This window comes from Nesoenas mayeri (assembly GCF_963082525.1).
Source record: "Nesoenas mayeri genome assembly, chromosome: 1".
NCBI lineage: Eukaryota > Metazoa > Chordata > Aves > Columbiformes > Columbidae > Nesoenas > Nesoenas mayeri.
This window is the reverse complement of record NC_137541.1, coordinates 14,082,193-14,102,663: the sequence shown is the minus strand read 5'-3', so window position 1 is coordinate 14,102,663 and position 20,471 is coordinate 14,082,193. Positions and strand designations below refer to the sequence as shown.

Here is a 20,471-nt window from a genome sequence, read left to right as displayed (position 1 = left end):
AAATGCCAGTACAAATGGAAAGGAAAAAGAATAAAAGAGTATTCAGATCGGGAACTTCAGATAGACCCACCCTCCTGGTTTTGAAACCGCTAGTTTTCAGTTCTGATCACTCATACTGTGAAGTTAATCACAATATTAAAAGCCAGGCTGTTACAGTACAGGGTGTTCTGCTGATACTCTTGGCATGAGAGGTAGCCCCTGGGGCAGAGAATATCTGTGAGGTGAGTTTCAGAGGTACTTAATGAAAAGTTCATTGCTGCAAGAGAATAGACGATATGATCACTCGAGTTCTGATAGGAATATGAATTGTTGGTTAGGACTCAGCCATTGTTTAGGGCATGAGCAAGGCTGTGTGAGCTATTACAGTGTGCAAGAGCGCTTGGGTGACACAGAAGATCCCTCCTGGTTTTGTTCTCCCCTGGTAACCTGGTGCTTTGTTTCTCAATTCAAAGATACATTACTAGGGAGAGATGTTTTTGAGTGTCACTAGCCTCACCACAGTGGGTGAACCATTGGTTCCTTTTGTAATTTGCACTGGACCGTTGAGCTTTTCAGTCCTAACTTGGACCCTTCTGCCCAAGTGTGCTAAGAACATGCAGCTTCCTCAGGTGTCCTGAGTCTGCACTTGCAAAGATGAATTGGAGAACCAAACCAATCCAGGAGACAGCGTTTTCTTCTCCAGGCCCATTGATTGAGTTCTGGTGTGTAATTCTCACTAACACGAGCCGTGTAGCACGGTTGATTTTGCTGGAACTGCTCGGGACAGTTACGCACCGTATCCCGTGGTGCATACAGTTTGCTTGTGAGCCTGGTCCAGTGATGAGCACATGCTCTGTCACACAGTGGGGGAGCACATGGAGATGTCCCCCCCATGCATCCCTGGGAGCTGCTTCCCCGCAGCTCCATTGCTGCTTGCTAGCCCCACCTACAGGTGGGAATGGGATGGATCGCACTTCCTCTGCGTGGAATTAGAAGGACTTCATTTTGGGGAATAATACCAGAATGTATAAGCTCTATGACGTTACAGATCATAAGCAATGCTTCTCTGCTTATTTTTCATTTTGGAGCATATTTTGCAAAAACAGACACCTGTTACATCATCCCACTTGTTCTGGGGTGAGGGAAGAAGGAAGTGTTTAACCAGTCATAGATTGCCATGAAGATCATATCTGATTAAAAAAGGAGAAAAATCAAATGTGTCCCACTGGCTTTGGGGTTTTGTGTGTTTTTAATTACATTCATTGGCAGAGGAAAGCTAAAGCAACAGAAAGTGTTTGTTAGCTACTAAGAAAGTACTTTCAGCCACAAAGGCAAAACAATGAATGCACAGATGTGCACACAAACACGTACACACACATCTCCAGTGCCTCTAATGAGAGACTTCTGGTTTCCTGACTCAAACCATTAGTTTTATAGGCATTGACCTTCAGTATTTTACAAATTAAATAGTACTCCCTGCAAGACTTCTTGGTTTCCTATTAGATGAGTTCAGCATTAGTCAGCTTAAATCCTTTCACTTCAGATGGTTTCTTTCTGTTACTTGTCTAACATACGTATTTGTGTCTGTTTTCTAGGTTTAGCCTATGCTTTGCTGGCAGCTGTTCCCCCAGTATTTGGCCTATATTCTTCATTTTATCCTGTCCTTCTGTATACTTTTTTTGGAACCTCCAAGCACATATCAATAGGTATATCTCTATGGGTAACTGAAAATCTATGTTTGTGTGTTTAATAGTCATAAAAAATAAAATTGGAGAAATAGCAAGTGTAGATTTTTTTCCATAAATCCAAATTTCGGTGAACAGGAGAAACACAGATGTGTCAAACAGCAGTATTTGTTTATTTAACCATCCTACTTAGGAAGGAATAGAAGAGCATCTTTTATCAGATTAGATCTAGAAATGTGTGCTGTGAACTCCTGAACTATAGTTCATCACTGCAGTCAATTTCTCGGGGGGGGCAGGAGGTATCTCTAATTTGCTTGATAGAAACTGTGAGAAAAAAATGATGTTTACTTACCATAGAGGTGTATGTTCACCATTTAACTAGCTTTAATGGTGCTGAGTACTGGAGCAGATTTTGGAACTGAAAAATACAATATTAAGTAGAAAACTCTAATATAGTTTAATTCCACATATCTATTAATGAGAAACACTCCTAAAAATATATATATTTTAACCAATTATTTTCCTCTCCCTCTTATTTCAGGCACCTTTGCTGTGATTAGTATGATGGTTGGCGGTATTGCCGTGAGACAAGTGCCTGATGAAATAATTTCTGTAGGCTATAATTCTACTAATGTTACAGATTCCATTGAATATTTCCATGCTAGAGATACCAAGAGGGTGCAAGTAGCTGTGACTCTTACCTTTCTTTCAGGAATTATCCAGGTATGTGCTTGCAGTTTGCTGTCATGGCAAGTTCAGATGCTGCTGCTAGACTTGTGGTTGCAAGGGGTGCTGGGTTGTGGCAGATCCTGTCTATAGCCTCGTGGTCCAGCCCTGCACTGTGCAGAATACCGGCTGCTTCATGGCAGCCCCATCACAGAATTGAGGGGGTACATGGAGGTCTTTGTCTGGCATCTTGGATTGACTGGGAAAAATGGGACCTTCCCCTTTCATTTTTTCCTGTCTCATCAGAAAAACTCAAGCTCATATTCTCTAGTCTGTCCATAAATACATATGAAAACGTACATTTTCCCATATCCCACATTGCACCTGCCAGTGGCATTAATATTTGGTCCATTGCTGGCTGCTCACTGAACTGTGGCTCTAGAAAGGCCAAGTTCAGGTTTGCCTGATCTGATGTGGGCTTTGAGGTAAGAAGAGGTGGCCTCTGGCCTGTCTGCTGTATAGTGCTGATGTTCAGGCAACAGTGGGAGTCACATGCTTAATAGTTTTCTTCTTCACTAGTTGTGTCTAGGTTTCCTTCGATTTGGATTTGTAGCCATCTATCTAACGGAGCCTCTGGTGCGAGGATTTACTACTGCTGCTGCCATCCATGTCTTTACTAGTCAATTAAAGTATCTCCTTGGTGTTAAGACTAAACGATACAGTGGGCCTCTCTCAGTTGTATATGTGAGTAATTACATTTACTAAACATGCAAGTTCTGCATTTTCTGGATCTAGTATTTAAGTCTTTTCCTAGGGTTTTTTTTTATTATTTTGGCACTAAGTAGAATAATGGTTCAGTATCCAAAACTGAGTATGAAGTCTTTAAGAGCCATAGCAATATACGAGCATCTTAAAGTGCAGCTTGGGTGCGACTTGGTAGATCAGCATGGTCTGAGATGGGCAGATTTTAGGATTCTGATAGACGTAGTTTTGTAATACAAACAGATGATGTTCATTGAAGCAAACCTCTTGTACGTAATGGGAAAATGTGCCACTAAAATGCTTCACTGTAGACTGGACATGTTTTGCAAAGCTAGGAAATGTTATTCTCAGGCCTTGCCCAGTCTGTATCTCTTCAATTTCCTGCACAATTCCTGATGGGAGTATTCCTCATTTCCTGTTTGTAAGCTGGTTTGTAGTGTGGTTGGACACAAAGTCATGTGTCATCAAGAATTTGCCTGGTTTTTAGAGTAGTGAGCAAAACTATTTGGAAATAAGGACACTCACTGTAAAACTTTGCTATCTATCGAAGACCCAAAGCATTAAAACTGGTTGTTCAGAGCATGCAGGGATCCGGTATTTGACACAGCTCATAGCCTGATTTCCTAACACATAATGATAGGAAAGGACAGAAGAAAAACCCGGCAGTGTAACGCTATGATTTGGTTAGTCTGACTTAAGTAAACTCTTGTTCACTTGAATTTAAAATTGACAGTTGTTCTCTGAAAAAAATGTCATGGATCCCATGCAGCAAATTTGTTTAAAGGGACATTTTTAATTGAAATCACAACCAAAGCTTTGAAGTTTATATGAGCATTACTTTCCTTGCAGTGAGAGTTGAAATGCATCTGAATCTGATTTGCCTGCCAGTCTAGGAAGCCCCAAGTTGTTATCATAAAGTTAGTGCTCTGATTTTGAAAACCATAAGTCTTGAGAGGAAGAATAGAGAAGACCTGGGATATCTGTGAAAACCCAAGCTTTTGAGCAGATTGATGGCTCAGCAATAACAAAGCTTCAGGATTTTCTCTACATGGAGGCTATAGAAAGTACTTTGTGGGTGTCTTTCTTGTATATTTGTGCAAATAAAACAAACCTTTTGGAAACAAGGCTGCACTAATGATTGATTCCTAGGAAAGGTATACATTCATGATGTACTACCAGGACATCTTGAATGTATAATATCCTGATACTTGCTTTAATTTTCCTTCTGTCTAAAGAAATATATTTTTATATTCTTTCAAAGACATCCAGGGGTCATTTATTTATTTTTATGTTTTTAAATGCAGTGGAAAAAGGAGTAATTGGTTGGGGAATCATTTACCCTCTAGCAACTTGTGTATTCCAGCAAGCTTTCTTTCCTGATACCCTCCTAATAGTGTTTTCAACTAAAAGATACTTGGACAAGAGGAAATAGCCTCATGTTGTGCCAGGGGAGGTTTAGATTGGATATTAGGAAACATTTCTTCATGGAAAGGGTTGTCAAGCATTGGAACAGGCTGCCTAGGGAGGTGGTGGAGTCATCATCCCTGGAGGCATTTAAAAGACGTGTAAATTAGGTTCTTAGGGACATGGTTTAGTGCCAGTGTTAGGGTAATGTTTGGACTCAGTGATCTTGATGGTCTCTTCCAACCAAAATGATTCTATGATTCTGTGGTTCTATAAATAATGGTCAGTTCAGCTGTGTTCCAAGATCATATTGCTATGGTAACCTCAGTGGTTGTATTGGCAGCTTCATCACTTTAGAATGGTTTGTGCACCTCTAAGTAGATGTGACTTGCCAAAGAATATTTGAAGGTATTAAAAAGAGTGCATTTATTGCTTTCAGGTAGTTGCCAGTATGAAATATGTGTGAAAATGTTGATGATAAGAGATGTGGTTTAATTTAGACTTTTTCCCACATGCTATTTTTTCTCCAAATTTTTTGCCCCATATGAGGAAGACCAATATTCGTAAAATATTGCAAGTGCATCTCCCTCACTGAGATACTCCGAACTTCTCTATTTTGTGGAAACAGTGGGGATTTTGGTCATGTACTGATTTACTGTGGTTATAAATGCAGAATAAAACCCCAGTTAAACAACAATGTATAATTTGCTCTTTTGTGGCAAATCTCCATTAAGCTTATATTTTTTTAGGAATAATTATGATACCTCTGTGTTACAGAGCATAGCTGCTGTGCTTTCAAAAATAACAACGACCAATATTGCTGCATTGATTGTTGGATTAACGTGCATCGTTCTGTTGTTGATTGGCAAGGAGATCAATCTCCGATTTAAGAAGAAGCTCCCAGTTCCTATTCCTATGGAAATCATTGTGGTAAGTCAGATGTGAAATTCTATAGCTAAATTATATAACTATTCTAGAGCTGTAGAAACTATCTTATTTTCTATCAAGTCTTATTGAGCTTTAGAGTAACTTCTGTTGAACGCAATTCATTTGAGGCTTGATCCATTTGAAGGTTTGGATACTCATAAGGTTAGGGACTGATGTGCCCAAGTTTTAGGCATCTAGTCCCAAAGAAGAATTGAAAACCCAGTGAAACATCCACAGTCCACCATGGCATTTACTAGGCAGAGATTTGTTGTCAAACCCACCCTGTCCTGGAGTTTTGGGATCTGAATGATTCTCTGTGAGTTGTGCCTCTGAGTGGCATTTCCCACATGGGGTGCAGGAGCTCAGAACCTCCTCCTGAAGGAAGGAATTTAATTAAATTAATTCTTAATTAAATAAATTTAATTTTAAATTTAATCTCCCAATAGGTTTTAATATGCAGTCATGGAAAGAAGAGCAGGAACTAGTGGGACTTAATACTTAACCTTCCTTTCTCCATTTCTGGGATGGATAACTGACTGCAGCATTGACTGTTTCGAATTACTACTCTAAAATACCTGGATAAAGCAGGCTATCTTAATACCTACTAAGCCCACATCTCAGATAACTTTTCATCTTTAAAAGTGGTTGGATTTAAAAATGAGTTCTTAGATAACTAGAACTTTGAACAACCTGCAGTGGGGGTTGAACATAATAGGGGGAAAATAATGATCTCCTTTTTATCTGCTGCTTTATCTCCCAACTCTTAAAAAACTGATTGATAAATAAATGTAATCCCTTGTGTGTATTATTCATAATGAGCTAACTCTTATTAGTTCTTCTGATGGCTCTATGTCTTTCTAGCTGATGCTTACAAATGTGTCTGTGGATTTTTAGGTAATTATTGGCACAGGAGTTTCAGCTGGAATGAATCTGAGTGAGTCATACAGTGTCGATGTTGTTGGGAATATTCCTAAAGGGTAGGGATAATATATTCTTATTCAAACTATACCTTTTATGTATGGCATGTAGCTTTTGTTTTAGTAAATTATAAATATTTATTTCATCTCCAAGGTTACGTGCACCAGCAGTTCCAGAGATGCAGCTCATCCCAGCAGTATTCGTGGATGCAATTGCAATAGCAATAGTTGGATTTTCAATGGCTGTATCAATGGCCAAGATCTTTGCCCTTAAACATGGTTATACCATTGATGGGAATCAGGTAAAAAGTATTAGGGTTGCTTTGTTGGAAATAATCAGTAATGCCTTTGTTACATTCTTGAAGTAGGGTATTGGACAAAAATGAGTTTTTCTTTTGTAGTAGAATCAGGTCAGATTTTTGACAGCCTACGCATTTAAATGCCAGGAATTATTTTAAGTTCTTCTTCTGGCTGTGTTTTAATAACCAGTTTAATGTTTAGCTTGATTTTGGGAAACTTGCTTCTTTAAACTTGGACATATGCATGAATATTAACTGTTGGGACAGACGTTACATCAGCTGTCCTGATGGGAAGTTACTTTGTCCGCTGTCTGTCATAGAGTGAAGTACAGTTTACATGTGATAAACACAATGACTTTTGTTGAGCAACTGTTATCTAAGGTTTAGAAATTCCAATTATGTTTTATAATTTCTTTTTATTCTCACCTATCGCAAATAGGCAACTCATCATTTTCTGGGGCAGCAATTGGCCCAGTCCATAGTTAGCATTTTGATCATGATTTGAGGGACAAAGGCTGTGGTTAGGGACTCTCTAAAACTAAAATGATATTTCATCCTCACCTACTCTGCCCTTTCTGTGCAATTTAGAATCAATATTGCAATTAGATTATTGTTTGATGTCATTGTGCTGTCAAGGGAGACAGAGAGTTTATATTCTGTAATGCATTTCCTGGAGCAGGCATCTGACACAGCGCAGATCAGCTGTTCCCCCTTCCTCGGAGAGGAAATGGAGTTTAAATTACTTTTACCTACAGAGTTTTACGTCTGGTCAGATGAATCTCATCCTTCATATCATTGTTTTCTGTTACCCAAAGAGAGAAGATGATAAATCTGTAGCTGCATGAATGGAATCAGTGCTATTTACATTAGTTAAAGTGTAATCATCACTGACCTCAGTTAAGCTTCTAAATCTTTTTCCTCAGGAGGTGCCAAATGCTGCTTCACCTGGCTGTGAAATTATAGAACTCCTTGTCACCAGCTGCAGTGCATGTTTAAGTGAATTAAAACAAGAATTGTACAAATGCAAAGAGAAAAAGTAATTGAGAACTACAGCAAACATGTAACTCCATCACCTCAGATACAAATAGCAGGATGCAGAGTAATCTGGGGAGGCCTCATTACAAGCAAATACTTTCTTCAGGCATCAGAGACACTACTGAGGCAGACAGAGGTCTGATCTCACTCATGATAACAATTCTTATGTGGCACCTTCCTGATGAAACAGTGGACACACATTGGTTTTTTTCATGTACAGCAATGGATTACCACCCATGGAAACACAGCCAAGGCTGTTCTTAGTTCTAATAGTACTAAACAGATAGTTCAGAGTGGGAAGCAGAGAACAGTGTTTATGAGAAACTGTTTCCCATGTCTATTCAGTGCTAAAATTCAAGTTATCCCCAAGTTGAAGAAATCCTCAAAACAAGCAATGCTGTCATTCACTTTAGTTTTCAGTGTGACTCGTTAGAGTAACATTTAAGGATGGGAAACGTCTTGAACACTTCATCAGATACTTTATTTGCAACATGCATCAACTTGTGCATGTGTGAGAATCACAAGTATAAGCTACAATACAGCTGTTTGTTCTCTGCAATAAGGTTACTAGAAAGCACTGCAAATAGGATGTGGTTATTAGTATATATGGACAGCTCCAGCTTTGTTCACCTAAGTATAACTGCCTTTTATTTTGCTCTGCTGTTTAATGCAGGAACTTATTGCCTTGGGAATATGCAACTCTGTGGGATCATTTTTCCAAAGCTTTCCAGTCACTTGTTCTATGTCTCGGAGTCTTGTTCAGGAAAGCACCGGTGGGAAAACTCAGGTACGTAAACCCAAATGTTGAACCAAACAACATGTGCTTTTTGGAGCTCCAAAGCTGAAGTCTGAGGCTTCCGTAGATTGCCAGAGTACTCTGGCTGGGCCAGAAGGAATAACTGGAACTTCTCATGTGCAAATCCAGGTTGGACCATAAGAGCAGACTGCACGACAGTCAAAGTGCGTGAACTGAGCAGCAGGGACCAAAAGCCAGTTGAACCTCCTAGCCGTGTGGAAAGCACAAGAGTGGGCAGCTAATGAGTAATATTGCCCTTTGGGAACAACTTCTTAATATGCTCACATTGTTTCTTGCTTCTTTTGTTCAGATTGCAGGGGCACTCTCCTCAATTATGGTTCTGTTGGTAATTGTGGCTATTGGATACCTCTTTGAACCACTTCCGCAGGTAAGGGAGCTTTGCCTTGTAGCCAATTGCATTGTCAGGGACGAGAGGCCAGCGAGTATCACTTAAAATAGGGATGGTGGGATTATTAGTTAGCAAATGCAGGCCTTGCTCCTGAAACCTTTAAATTTTGTATGCATTTTTGCTGCCAGTTAGACTAGAAATTAATAATTTTTTGAAGGATCTGGCATGTTTTGTTGTTGTTTTTAATATTGGACATTCTGGACTCTCTCTTTAGAACATTAAAATGATACCATCAAACAATTTCCCTTTGCAGCATAGGACTTTTGGGAAGAGGTTAAAAAGTGACTTTCTTTTAAAATAACAGCTCAGCTGGGTGATGGCTCAGCATAATGAGTTGGGTTTGCTGCAGTTTTACTTATTTGTATAAAAATATATTTATGTGAATAAATATATTCTCACTTAAAAAAACTTTGGTTCTTGGGCATGCATAGGATGATACACAATTCCTGGGTTTTTTTTATAGGAGATGTACCTTGGTTTAGACCTATGTGACACTTGCAGGAAATGTTGCTGTGTATTGTAGATAAACTTGAATTTGAGATTATAGCATAGCTGCTTCAAGCACTACAGGCATTGTAATTGCACGGAGCTCAGGACTATGTGATTTCTCTTGCCAGGAAGGAGTAAATCAAGCTGTACTGACTCTTGCTTGCCATTTCTGCAGCTCCAGTAAAAACTCCACTGAACTACCTAAAAAGTTCTTTTATTAAGTGGAAGGTCTATTCAGTAGACTTATGTCAGTTCTGCAAAGCACAGAAATATGGTTATTTGTGATGCTTTGGAGTTCTTGTTTGGTATTGGGTTTATTTCGCCTCTGAAAATTGTATTTGTGTAATATTCCTAGACAGTGCTAGCTGCAATCGTAATGGTGAACCTGAAAGGAATGTTTAAACAGTTTGGAGACATCATGCACTTCTGGAGAACCAGTAAAATTGAACTGGTGAGCAATGCACAGCTCGGTATATATATTTTACTGCATTAAATTTGTTTTTTCTCTTCTTCCTAACACCCAAAACAGGACAGAAACTTATTAAAGAGATACAAGTTGATGTTGCATTGCAGGTGAACGTAAGACAAGGAGGTGTAAATACCATAGGAGAGTGGTCTGTTGCAGACAAGAATGTTTTTGTTTTCTTCAATAACCTTTAGCTCAGGTCAGAAGTAGTTTGGTTGCAGTAAAAGCAAAGCTTTTCCGGTGTTGCTATAGGAACTGCACTGAAGGCTGTGGGAATGTCTGAGAAGAATTTGAAATACAGGGTAACAAACACAACTATTTTCCATATTTTAAGACAAACTGAAAACATGTATGGAGCAGGCCAGAACTAAGAGAATATTGGTGGGAACAATTTGGTGGCATTTTTCTCCTGGATTAACTGGCTCATTGAAGTAAGAAAGAGCTGCTTGCAGGCCTTGCATATCACAGAATCCCAGAATGGCTGGGGTTGGGAGGGGCCTCTGGAGATCATCTAGTCCAACCCACCTGCTAAAGCAGGTTCACCAGAGCAGATCACACAGGAATGTGTCCAGGGGTGTTTGAATGTCTCCAGAGAAGGAGACTCCACAGCCTCTCTGGGCAGCCTGTTCCAGGGCTCTGGCACCCTCAAAGTAAAGAAGTTTCTCCTCATGTTCAGATGGAACCTCCTGTGCTTCAGTCTGTGCCCATTGCCCCTCATCCTGTCGTTGGGCACCACTGAAAGGAGTCTGGTCCATCCTCTTGACACCCACCCTTGAAATACTTATAAACATTGATGAGATCCCCTCTCAGCCTTCTCTTCTCCAGGCTGAACAGACCCAGCTCTCTCAGTCTCTGCTCATAAGAAAGATGCTCCAGACCCCTAATCATCTTCATAGCACACCGCTGGACTCCCTACTGTAATTCTTGTCCTTCTTAAACTGGGGGACTATATCTGTATCTATATCTATTATCCTAAAGTATTTGAAGTGTGGTGGTAACACAGGATTCCTTGGAGAACAGGGCTTAAGACGTTAATTAATATGTGACCATGCGTCAGATGTTGTGTTAATGCACCTTGAGTTTTTATACCCTTCTGAAAGGTTAAGGCAATTACAGTCTGCTATCATGATGGATTACATCATAGTTTATTCATGAACACAAGTGATACACAGGTTTAAGGCTGACTTATAGTATTGTTTTTGCTGTGACACAAAAGGATGCATAATAATTCAGAGCTTTTCTTTGTTTTAGGCCATCTGGTTGGTAGCCTTTGTGGCTTCTCTTTTCCTGGGACTAGACTATGGTTTGCTTACCGCAGTAGCGTTTGCAATGATAACCGTTATTTACAGAACACAAAGGTCAGATTTCTTCTTTATCAAAATTAATGTTTGCTATGTGGTTTTGTTTATTTAGAGGGTGCAAATAAGTAGAAGACCTTTCCTCCCTCTTCAGCTGCATGCAGCATAGAATCTGCTTCGTTCGCATTTTACCTTTCTGAGAACAAAATTTCTAGAGGGCATGAAATTTGCAATGTCAATAACAAGCAGAAGATTTTAGATTTCTCATATTGGCTAATCTTCTTGTTTACTTTTTTTTAATGCCTGGAGTTCAGAACTTCAAATCTGCTTGATGTTAGTTTTGGTAAATGATTACATTTTGTGTGCACTAACTGTCACAGTGAAGCGGAAGTTAGGTTATCACTGGATGAATGGTTAGGTATTTTATAAGTTCTGATTCATAATAAAATTGTGCCTGCCCTTCTGGTTTTTCAGATCACTTCTCCTCTCTCCCCATTCAAAGTGACAAAGTGTTTACCGTGAAGCTTTCCAGGTCTACAGCAAAATGCTTTCTTGCATGTGTGGATAGGACTGTTATATGAGGCTTCTAGGCTCAATGTCTGGGATATTTAGGTGGAAAATTTATAAAAGTGTTTGTTTCAGTCTGCATTGGAATGAAACCAAATTCTGACATTTCTGCTCTAGATAAATAAGAGTATTTTTCTGCCATCTCTATACGGTTTTGTTCTTGCAAAGAGAATAGTAATGTACTTTGCTGTCACGCTGCTTGTGAGCTGGGAATGTTCATCTTCTCAGGCAGTGTCCTGGGAGCAGAGCAGCTCTTTGAAATTGCAAGTTTTCTGCCATTAAGAGTTTCCATATTTGCAAGACAGTCAATGGAGTTGCACCAGTTCACACCAAAGAGAATTTGCTCTGTACCGTTGCCTGCTTTGGCCCATGCTTTTCAGAAAATGACAAGATTACTGTGCTACGTTTCTAAATTGCTTTTGCATTGACAGAAGCAAACTTGTCACCAAATGGTCCCTTTATTATGTTCCTTCCCTAAACTGCACACTGCATTTGACCATGTTTAGATAAAGCTGTACCAGACAGGCACTGCAGAATCACTGTTTAAAATAAGTTTCAATCTGTATTGAACACTCACTTTTCCACTTTGTAAGTGATGATACTGAAACATTTGCTTCTATTTCTCTTTAGCCCTCAATACAGAATTCTTGGTCAGATTCCTGACACTGACATCTACTGTGGTGTGGAAGAGTATGAAGAGGTAGGACTGTTTTCTTCTGCATTGGACGGGTTTATGTAGTGGAGCAAAGGTGACTGTGGCAATTTGCAACTTAGCCCTATCATACCACACATATAGTGCTGTCTGCCTGGCATTCACCTGTGTTGAAGGGAAAGAAAACAAATTTTATTGTAGTAGTAAAAGCTATTTTGTTCAAAATGCTCGCTTTTTGTCCTGCATGTACTTTCAAGTAGGAAGTGATCAAGAGTAACCTGCATACCAGCTCCATTGGACCAGCTTGTAGAAAATGATGAGGTTTATACGAATAGCGCTGCTGAACCCACTGTGTGCACAGCTGCCTACAAGGGCACCTGCAGTACCTGTGTGGTAGGATTGTGTGAAGTCCACGAACCCAGGATCCAAACCGATCCGTTCTTCAGAATTGTACAAGCTGTTCAAAACAGCATCTCCCTGCCTCCACCCATCCCCTGCTCACTAAATACAACACTAATGCCACAATTGCTTGCCATGCACTGAGCTTCTTAGGAATGCCATTTTGTTCAACCAAAAGCTGGTGAAAGCAGCACGCTTTGTCAATATAATGGATATAAACATGCTGTATTTATTCACAAACAGCAACTGCAGTTTTCTGCACTCTCTGCCATGTTCTCAGAGATGCTGTTTTGAAGGCCACATCCCCCATTACTGAGGAACCGGTCTGTAAAAACCTATGAGAAAAGAGGATGGTGACATCCAAAAACATTCCCTAACCAGCAGCTCTGCTTTGAGTATAATACGAAACGGAAGTATATGTGAGCATGTTTACAGCTGCATGCAAAGAACAGGAGACTCCATTTCTGTGACACTGAATGCAGTTGGCTTTTCCTCCTCCCGGATGAAGACGGAGTTGGCAGCAGATGGCAGGCGGGGTCTCTGCTGCTGCCACGGCATTTGCCTGTCAAATGTCAAGAGTGCAGCCTGGGTAGAGGTGACTTCATAGAAGTAAAGAAGTTATATTGAGACCCGTCTGAAGGCCTGTTTAAAAGATTTGAAAGGCTCCTCTTTTTAGTGCCAGAGGATAAAAGAGAGAAAAAGAGAAAGAAAAACATAAGTCATCATGCCTGTAGAAAGGGAGGCTAAAAGGAGGCATTCCTAGGTCTGTGTGATTTCCCCATGGTAAGACCAGTTGCAGATAGCAACATCAAAGAACTGCAAATATTTAATTCCTTTTTATGGCTGTACATTTCGTTGTTGTGAAGGAGAAATGTTACATGGTATTGACGATGTGCAGTATTACCCTGGGAATCTTTGACTGGCTTTGCTCATGGCAGAGCCAGCCTTGTGTGTTTGACACATGCCAAAAGCCGTTCAGGACTGCCTGCTGGGCTGCATGTTCATGTGTCTTGTGATCACACAGGTGCTTTTCGTCTAGTGCAGGCAACACTTAACTGTGCACATCCAATATTCTTTTTCTTAGGCTAAAGAATATCCTGGAATAAAAATATTTCAAGCTAATGCATCACTGTATTTTGCCAATAGTGAGTCGTATGCAAGTGCACTGAAGAAAAAGGTGAGTAAAGCAAATTATTTAGCATCTGTGTCTTGACAATTCAAACTGGCTTCTGAAACGTGCTGATCTTTCAGCCCCTTTAGTGTAGCCCCTAGCGTAGTGTTTCGCAGCTTGTGGCTCCTGGTGAGGAGTAAAATATGAGAAGGTGACTCTCCAGCCAACTGCAAATCATCTTAGGAAGCAACAACATGGTGAGAGGGAATAAACAAAGTGTAACTTAATACTGACTGCTTGTGAATGGGAAGTCTGGTGGTTGTGCAGTACAAACTGGTCAAACACATTTTTTTCAGAAGGAAATAAGTAGTTATGAACTGAACACAAAATGTCTGGGAATAAAAGCTTCCTTCTTGGGTGACAGACTTTATTGGAGTGTGAGACGGTAGAATACTGTGGGCATTTAATGCCTCTCATGAGCAACATATCACCCGCATGCAGAGTGTACCTCACCTCCTGTCCACCCCGTGTTTCCCAGGGCGGGAGCTGGGGGCAGAACTGCCTGAGCCAGTAGCAATTGCACCATTACTAACTTGTGAAAAATTTTTCTGTAGCTCCCATGATGAGTGTTACACAGAACAGGTGGGTGGTGGTTATCTTCACAAAGCAAGAGGTATTAGCGATTTATGTCCAAATGCACCTCTCTCCACTTTGCTCTCTGCACTCGAATCAGAATTCAGTTGAAACGTCGCACTCTCTGATTTCAAGAAAAGAATGTGATGCATCTCTTCCTCATCTTAACACAGTGCTTGCCAAGATTATTCCTTCTTTCTTTATACTGTTCTCACCCCCACCAAGGGAAGCTGAACAATGCAGGCTTCTTTTAAATTTATGACAGTGATGAATTCACTGCTAAATGCTACTGCAGTGTCATCATAACAAGCTGAATCTCCCATGATCATCCTTTCTTTTCATGGCAGACTGGACTGGACCCCTGTGCCATATTAGCAGCGAGGAGAAAAGCCCGGAAGAGGCACGCCAGGGAGATAAAGGAGGCAAATAAACTCCGAAAGAAAGCTGTTTTGAAACTAGTGAATACTCCGGTAAATATTTACCTCTGCTTTATCAGCTAACATGCTGTTTCTGGTGTTAACCATGCTTGTTTAAACAAGGTGCAGAACGCTACTGGGGCAGGGAGGCTTTGGGAGCAAGCACTGCACAGCGTGGACAGGCTGCTGAGGGAACAGCATGTGAATCGGATAATTGTGTTGAACCTTGATTACACTCAGGTAGCACGCAGCAGAGCAGAGCCTTTCCACGCCGTCATACTGCTCAGCGGTGGTGTTGGCAGAAATCGGAGGGACCCTACCTCTGCCTTTCCCCACATACTTGGAATAATTGGGCAGAAATAAGATATAATAGAATTAATTCAAATTAGCAGCCCCTATAATAAAAAGGTGCCATCCGCACTGCTGATCCTGGTGTGGGTAAGTGAGGCAGGTATTATACATTGAGAAAAGTCTTTCAAAACATGCTGGCGCGTTTGTGCATGTTTAAATTCACCCCCATGGTGGGAGCTGGTGTGTCCTTTTTACCATGGGGAACCAACCAAATGCTGAACATAAGAGCCCGATAGCTATTGCTTCTTTTGGCTATATAGGTCTTGACAGGATCAGCAGGGATAAAGCAAGGAAATGGAGTAAAAACACATGAACAGGTGTCAGTGTTTGAAGAAAGTGGGTAATTCACTCCTGAGATAACAGCTTTAAGCTGCTCGCATGTGACTGTGGAATTCTGGGCATGAGAGAATAAACCTTGATACACATAAACTATGGAATGTATGTGTGCATGTAAAGCCAGTTTCTGTGATGGTCAGGAGCTGTACACCTTGTGAAGGCTGACAGAACAGATCAGTATGGGGAGGAAGGGGATCTACACTGAAAAAATATTGGCTGTCATTAACATTTACTTATCTTCTATCCCAGACTAATGACGTGGAAGCAACTGTAAAACATGAAATAGCAAACGATGAGCTACCCATAAACGGAAACTTTGCAGATGCTAGTGTAGAAGACACGTCTCCTGATGAGCATGAACATTTTGTGGACTCCAAAACAAACATCCACTCTTTAATTCTGGATTTCACCCCGGTGAACTTTGTGGATTCAGTTGGAGCAAAAACATTAAAATCAGTAAGTAGGGCTTTTTTCCCCAGAAACAAACCCATAGAAAACTTGAGATACTGAAGAAGGCACCTGTCTGCCTGAGATACAAATGCAGCTCAAATACAGTCTAGTTTCTCACCTAATTGCAGTTTTAATTCTGTAGCTCTGTAAGTTTCAGCTGAATCCTGCAGAGTGTGGACTGTGCAGCTGTCACAGTCATTGGCGTGGCCCTCCAACAACTGCCACATGTACAATGTCATACCCGTGGTTAACTCCAGTTTAACTCTGTTGCAGATTATAAAAGAATACAAAGAAGTTGGTGTCTCTGTCTGTATTGCCAGCTGCAGTGGTGAGTTGAGATTTTTGTTGTGAGCTTTATAGGAGAGACTGTTTTATCTCTTTTTCTCTGGCTCCAAATTCTCTGCTGCCAGGTGTCTCAGTAGTACCAGCACTTACTTCACATAAAATTGGATTACAGTTGGATTTGAGGAGCAGCAAGCCCATATGCGTTGGATCCTTCACTTCAGTGAAAATAGAGCACTGATGTAATGAGCTCTATGGGGACTAGATCCTGCTCCCATTTACTCCAGCTGGCAACTCGTAAATGCCACACTGAACTTTGTACCTTGAAATTGTTGTAATGTAGTAAGGAGAAACGCCTGCAATGTTCCAAGTTTCTGATATTTGGAATTGTAGCATCTTGTGCCAAGAAAAGGCCTCTGTGTGTGTCTGGATAAGAGAATTACCTGTTTGGAGTAGAAGTAGCATGTGATCCACCTGGCTGTTTTAAATATTTTAAGTAATAACAAGACAAAAAGCTGTCGTTTTCTTCCTGGAATATTATTGTCTTCCATCTTTGTACTTTGTTCATGCACTGATGGCATGTTTGATTTTTATTTTGCAGGCCCTGTTATGAATGAGCTGACAAGACTGAAGTTTTTCGATAACACTGCAACGAGAGAGTTGCTCTTTCACAGTATTCATGATGCCGTCCTCGCTTGCCAAGTGAAAGACAGACAGGAGGCCAGCTTCACAGACAGACTGTGAGCTCTGAGGAGCGGCATCGAGCAGAACGGAAGCCAGATTTATTCTGATGGAGACTATTTCTGAATATTTAATTTGCACAGTTTAAAGAGAAGCCTAAGGCTATTTGTATCTACGGGTATAGGGTGGTGCTTATTTTCTGTAGGAAAAGCGGATAAAGAACTGGAAGCCTTCATGCTCTTGAATTTCTTCCTTCAGTCAGGGTGTAGCTTTCCAGCGACATACAAGCACAAAATTATGCAAGACAAGAAAATTCAGTGTACTATGCTACAATCGGAACCTGATAGACAAGGTGACATTCCTATTCCTATTGAGAAAATGGGCACTTTAACCCACTGTGAGGTGGGATCCTGCAGGAATCACTGTCCTGCAACTGCAATGCACTGTACCAGTGTCTTGAAGGAACTTTCTGAGATGGCTTGTAAAGCCTGATGTCAACATCTGCATACAACAGGTCTATATGAATTATAATAATCTGCAAGCTGGATTAATGAATTCACACTGGTGGCATCAAGCCGCTACTCTTTTTAAACTTGGATGGTACAGTTATTTTTTTAAATATCTAACCTGTCTCAATGATACTCAGCCCTTCATTGCCTGGACATTTTCACTCTAAACAATTAGAAACTCATTGTTTAATTATTACATTATCAATACGGTACTTTCAGTGCCAGAACCTAGTTATGCCTTCTTGAAAATAACACAGCTGATTTTAAACTAAAACTAGCTTAGCTTCCAAATTTGAAGACAAAATTGGATAAAGGCAGGAGTGAAGCCTGCTAAAATTAAACTAGGAACTGATGCCCTATCTGCAGTCTCTTAAGCTGCCATAAAAATGTAGGCAAGGTCTAAAGTCTCAGCGGTCCAAAACCAAAAGATAAGTTCTTTTGTGTTGCCCAAGAGGTCTTCCTGCCAGCAGTGCTGTTCCTGCCTCAGCTTCTAAGTGCTTTGCAAAATAGATTTCAGTAGAACTCAAAAATGTTACGTGTTTGGTTTCTTAAAAGAAACAATAGCGGGAGGATTTTTCTTGTCTTTACAACCTGGCCGCTGTGGCACCGCTTGACTTCAGGTGTGAGATGAGAAACATGGAAAGGTAATTCAGCAAAAGAAAGAAATCATCAGTGCCTGTATTTCCGTAACAACAATCGCTATGATTCTGAGCAGAGGTAGGAACCTACAAGTGTCTCTGTAGGTTATTTTGACGGCACAGGGGCAGTGAAATGCCAGTGATGTTTCTTTTAACGCCCTCAAATCACAGGTCCTGTGCGTAAAGGAATTCAAATGACTTCCTCTCTCTGAATGCAGAACTTAATACTTTCATTTTACTTCGAGCTCTGTTGCTTCAGGTGAATCAAGTTTCCCAAGAACCAGGGGCAGCTGGGGAAGAGGTTTTCTTTCCTCAGCCTCCCCTGCTGATACGGATAGGAAGCTTTCTGCATCAGAAATTACTGCTTAGCTGGAGTTTACAGGGTGAATTGGATGCATGTTAACACATTGAGCATGTTTATTTATACAACATTTGGTACATTTTATAATATTAACTAGTTCCACAAGACTTTGTATCTATATACAGTATATTTTTCTACTTTCCAGCTTGTCGCAGCTTCAGTTTTTAACTATGTAGTCTCTTCAGTTCATGTCAAAATCCTGTCAACTTCTAAAATAAAGTGATGGTCATGACTTAACGTTTTCCACTTTGTCTTGGTGACTGTGTGTGGGACAAGCCAAGGTCCCCGGATGTATGTGTGTGTTACTCGGAGGGGTCACCACCTCCATGCCATCTTCCCTGCTGCTCAGATTCCAGCTGCCCCACCACATCGAGCCCTCTCCCGGGCAGGCCTCAGAGTGATGCAGTTAACACTGCATGATGCAATTAATGCTGCAATTCCCATCGTGGCAGCAGCGGCTGCATTTCCTGGGGAGCTGCTGCAATGCCCGACTGGAAGCCTGAGGCCAAGAGGGTCCAAGGTCCCTGTAGATCCCAGCCTGTGCAGCCCCTTCGGGCTGCCGACTCAGCCAGTGACATAAAACTCGGTGGCTCTGGACTCGTCTCCTGTGCTTTGCTGCCCCCAGCTGAAGCTTCCAGCTCCCAGCCCGAGTTACCTGCTCAGAAGCGACCGACTGCCTCTTCCCTACACAGATTAGCAGACTGCGAGCTAATAGGGAAACCCTGCCTTAGATTAAACCAGCCCACATCCTTGAACTCGGAACAGGGCTCCTCTCTCCGCCCTTTCCAGTTTGTCTGCTGTGACAGGGTGGTGCCCCCATCCCTCATAGCTGGAGCCCCAGCACAGCAAATGTCACTGTGTCTCCTAAATCTGGTTTGGTGTTCAGATACCTCTTAATAATCAGAGTAATATTCCTCTCCCTTTTTTTTTTTTTTTTGGCAGGAGTACTGATGATAATTCGGGATACGTGGTAGGACCCAAACTCTTTTTACCTACTGCACTTACCCTTCTTAAGTAAAACTTACGCTTAATTTCAAGTGCTGCAATTAGGTAAATAGACACAACTCTGTCAGTGCTGCTTTCTGAGTCACGTCCCTCTCAGGCTTGAAATGAAAAGTGTTTTGTCCCAACAATAAACTTGTATCCCTCCCAAAAATATTCTTACCAAAATCACACATAACCACTAAGACCAGCTTTTCAAGCAGGTAAGGGCAAAACCATGGGGTTGCTTCTTACAATACTGAGACTGGCCAAACCCTGACAGGGTGCAGGTCCCGTGTGTGGGGTCCCTGGTGCACATGCTTCCTCTTTCAGAAAAAATAAAGTGGCTTCGCAAGCTCAGCTTGATGAATTGATGTCAGTTGTTTCAAAATAAGGCCTGATAAAACTTTTCTCACTTCCAAGACAAAGCTGCTCCCAAAAGCATTTTTTCCCTCAGGTATTTCTTCAAGCTCTGTTCCCCCTTCTCCCTGCCCCAGCTTTAATGCTGTTGCTTTACCTTGATCCGGCTCTGTAGGCATCTCTTGATGAATGAAGATGACTTTGCCTGCTGATGTCAACTACCAGCTCCTGGAGCACCAGGACCCCACCAGAGTCTCCCTCTGTGCGCAGAAGCATCTTGGACAATACCATGCACTGCAGTCCTACCTGGTGGGCTGAGTCTGAGCTCAAACCTTTTTAGAATGGGAGAAAGGAATCTTCCTTCCCTCAGCACTATGAAATGACTCTTTATTCTTCCTACCTCTTGACCCAACGCGTAACTATTTCATAAAAAAACAAAGAATCTCAACCAACGGGATGTAAAGGGTGACTAAGATTTAAAGTTTGGATTACACAGGTATCTGGTACTAAAATATCTCAGTTTAGGCTGTGTTATCAGCCTTTTGCTGAGATTTTTTTCCTGCAGCAGCAATACCGCGCTGGTGTAGAACACACTCATAATGACCTCGCACC

General features: G+C 41.2%; 1 protein-coding gene across 4 annotated transcripts in view; it reads left to right on the top strand.

Moving 5' to 3' along the window:
• Positions 1-18,755, top strand: part of SLC26A5 (solute carrier family 26 member 5) — a 35,059-nt gene extending 16,304 nt beyond the window's left edge. For 2 of the 4 annotated variants that reach the window (XM_080356846.1, XM_080356847.1), the window contains 16 exons: positions 1,575-1,685; positions 2,206-2,387; positions 2,910-3,074; positions 5,274-5,426; positions 6,318-6,400; positions 6,495-6,642; positions 8,348-8,461; positions 8,781-8,858; positions 9,724-9,819; positions 11,086-11,192; positions 12,330-12,399; positions 13,835-13,927; positions 14,842-14,964; positions 15,847-16,053; positions 16,321-16,375; positions 16,931-18,755. In XM_080356846.1, coding sequence (XP_080212972.1) covers positions 1,575-1,685; positions 2,206-2,387; positions 2,910-3,074; positions 5,274-5,426; positions 6,318-6,400; positions 6,495-6,642; positions 8,348-8,461; positions 8,781-8,858; positions 9,724-9,819; positions 11,086-11,192; positions 12,330-12,399; positions 13,835-13,927; positions 14,842-14,964; positions 15,847-16,053; positions 16,321-16,375; positions 16,931-17,073 — 1,928 coding nt within the window. In that variant the 3' untranslated portion in view covers positions 17,074-18,755. The remainder of the gene's footprint in view (positions 1-1,574; positions 1,686-2,205; positions 2,388-2,909; positions 3,075-5,273; positions 5,427-6,317; positions 6,401-6,494; positions 6,643-8,347; positions 8,462-8,780; positions 8,859-9,723; positions 9,820-11,085; positions 11,193-12,329; positions 12,400-13,834; positions 13,928-14,841; positions 14,965-15,846; positions 16,054-16,320; positions 16,376-16,930) is intronic. The other 2 variants (XM_080356849.1, XM_080356848.1) reach the window with 2 other exon arrangements.
• The last annotated feature ends 1,716 nt before the right edge of the window (positions 18,756-20,471 follow it).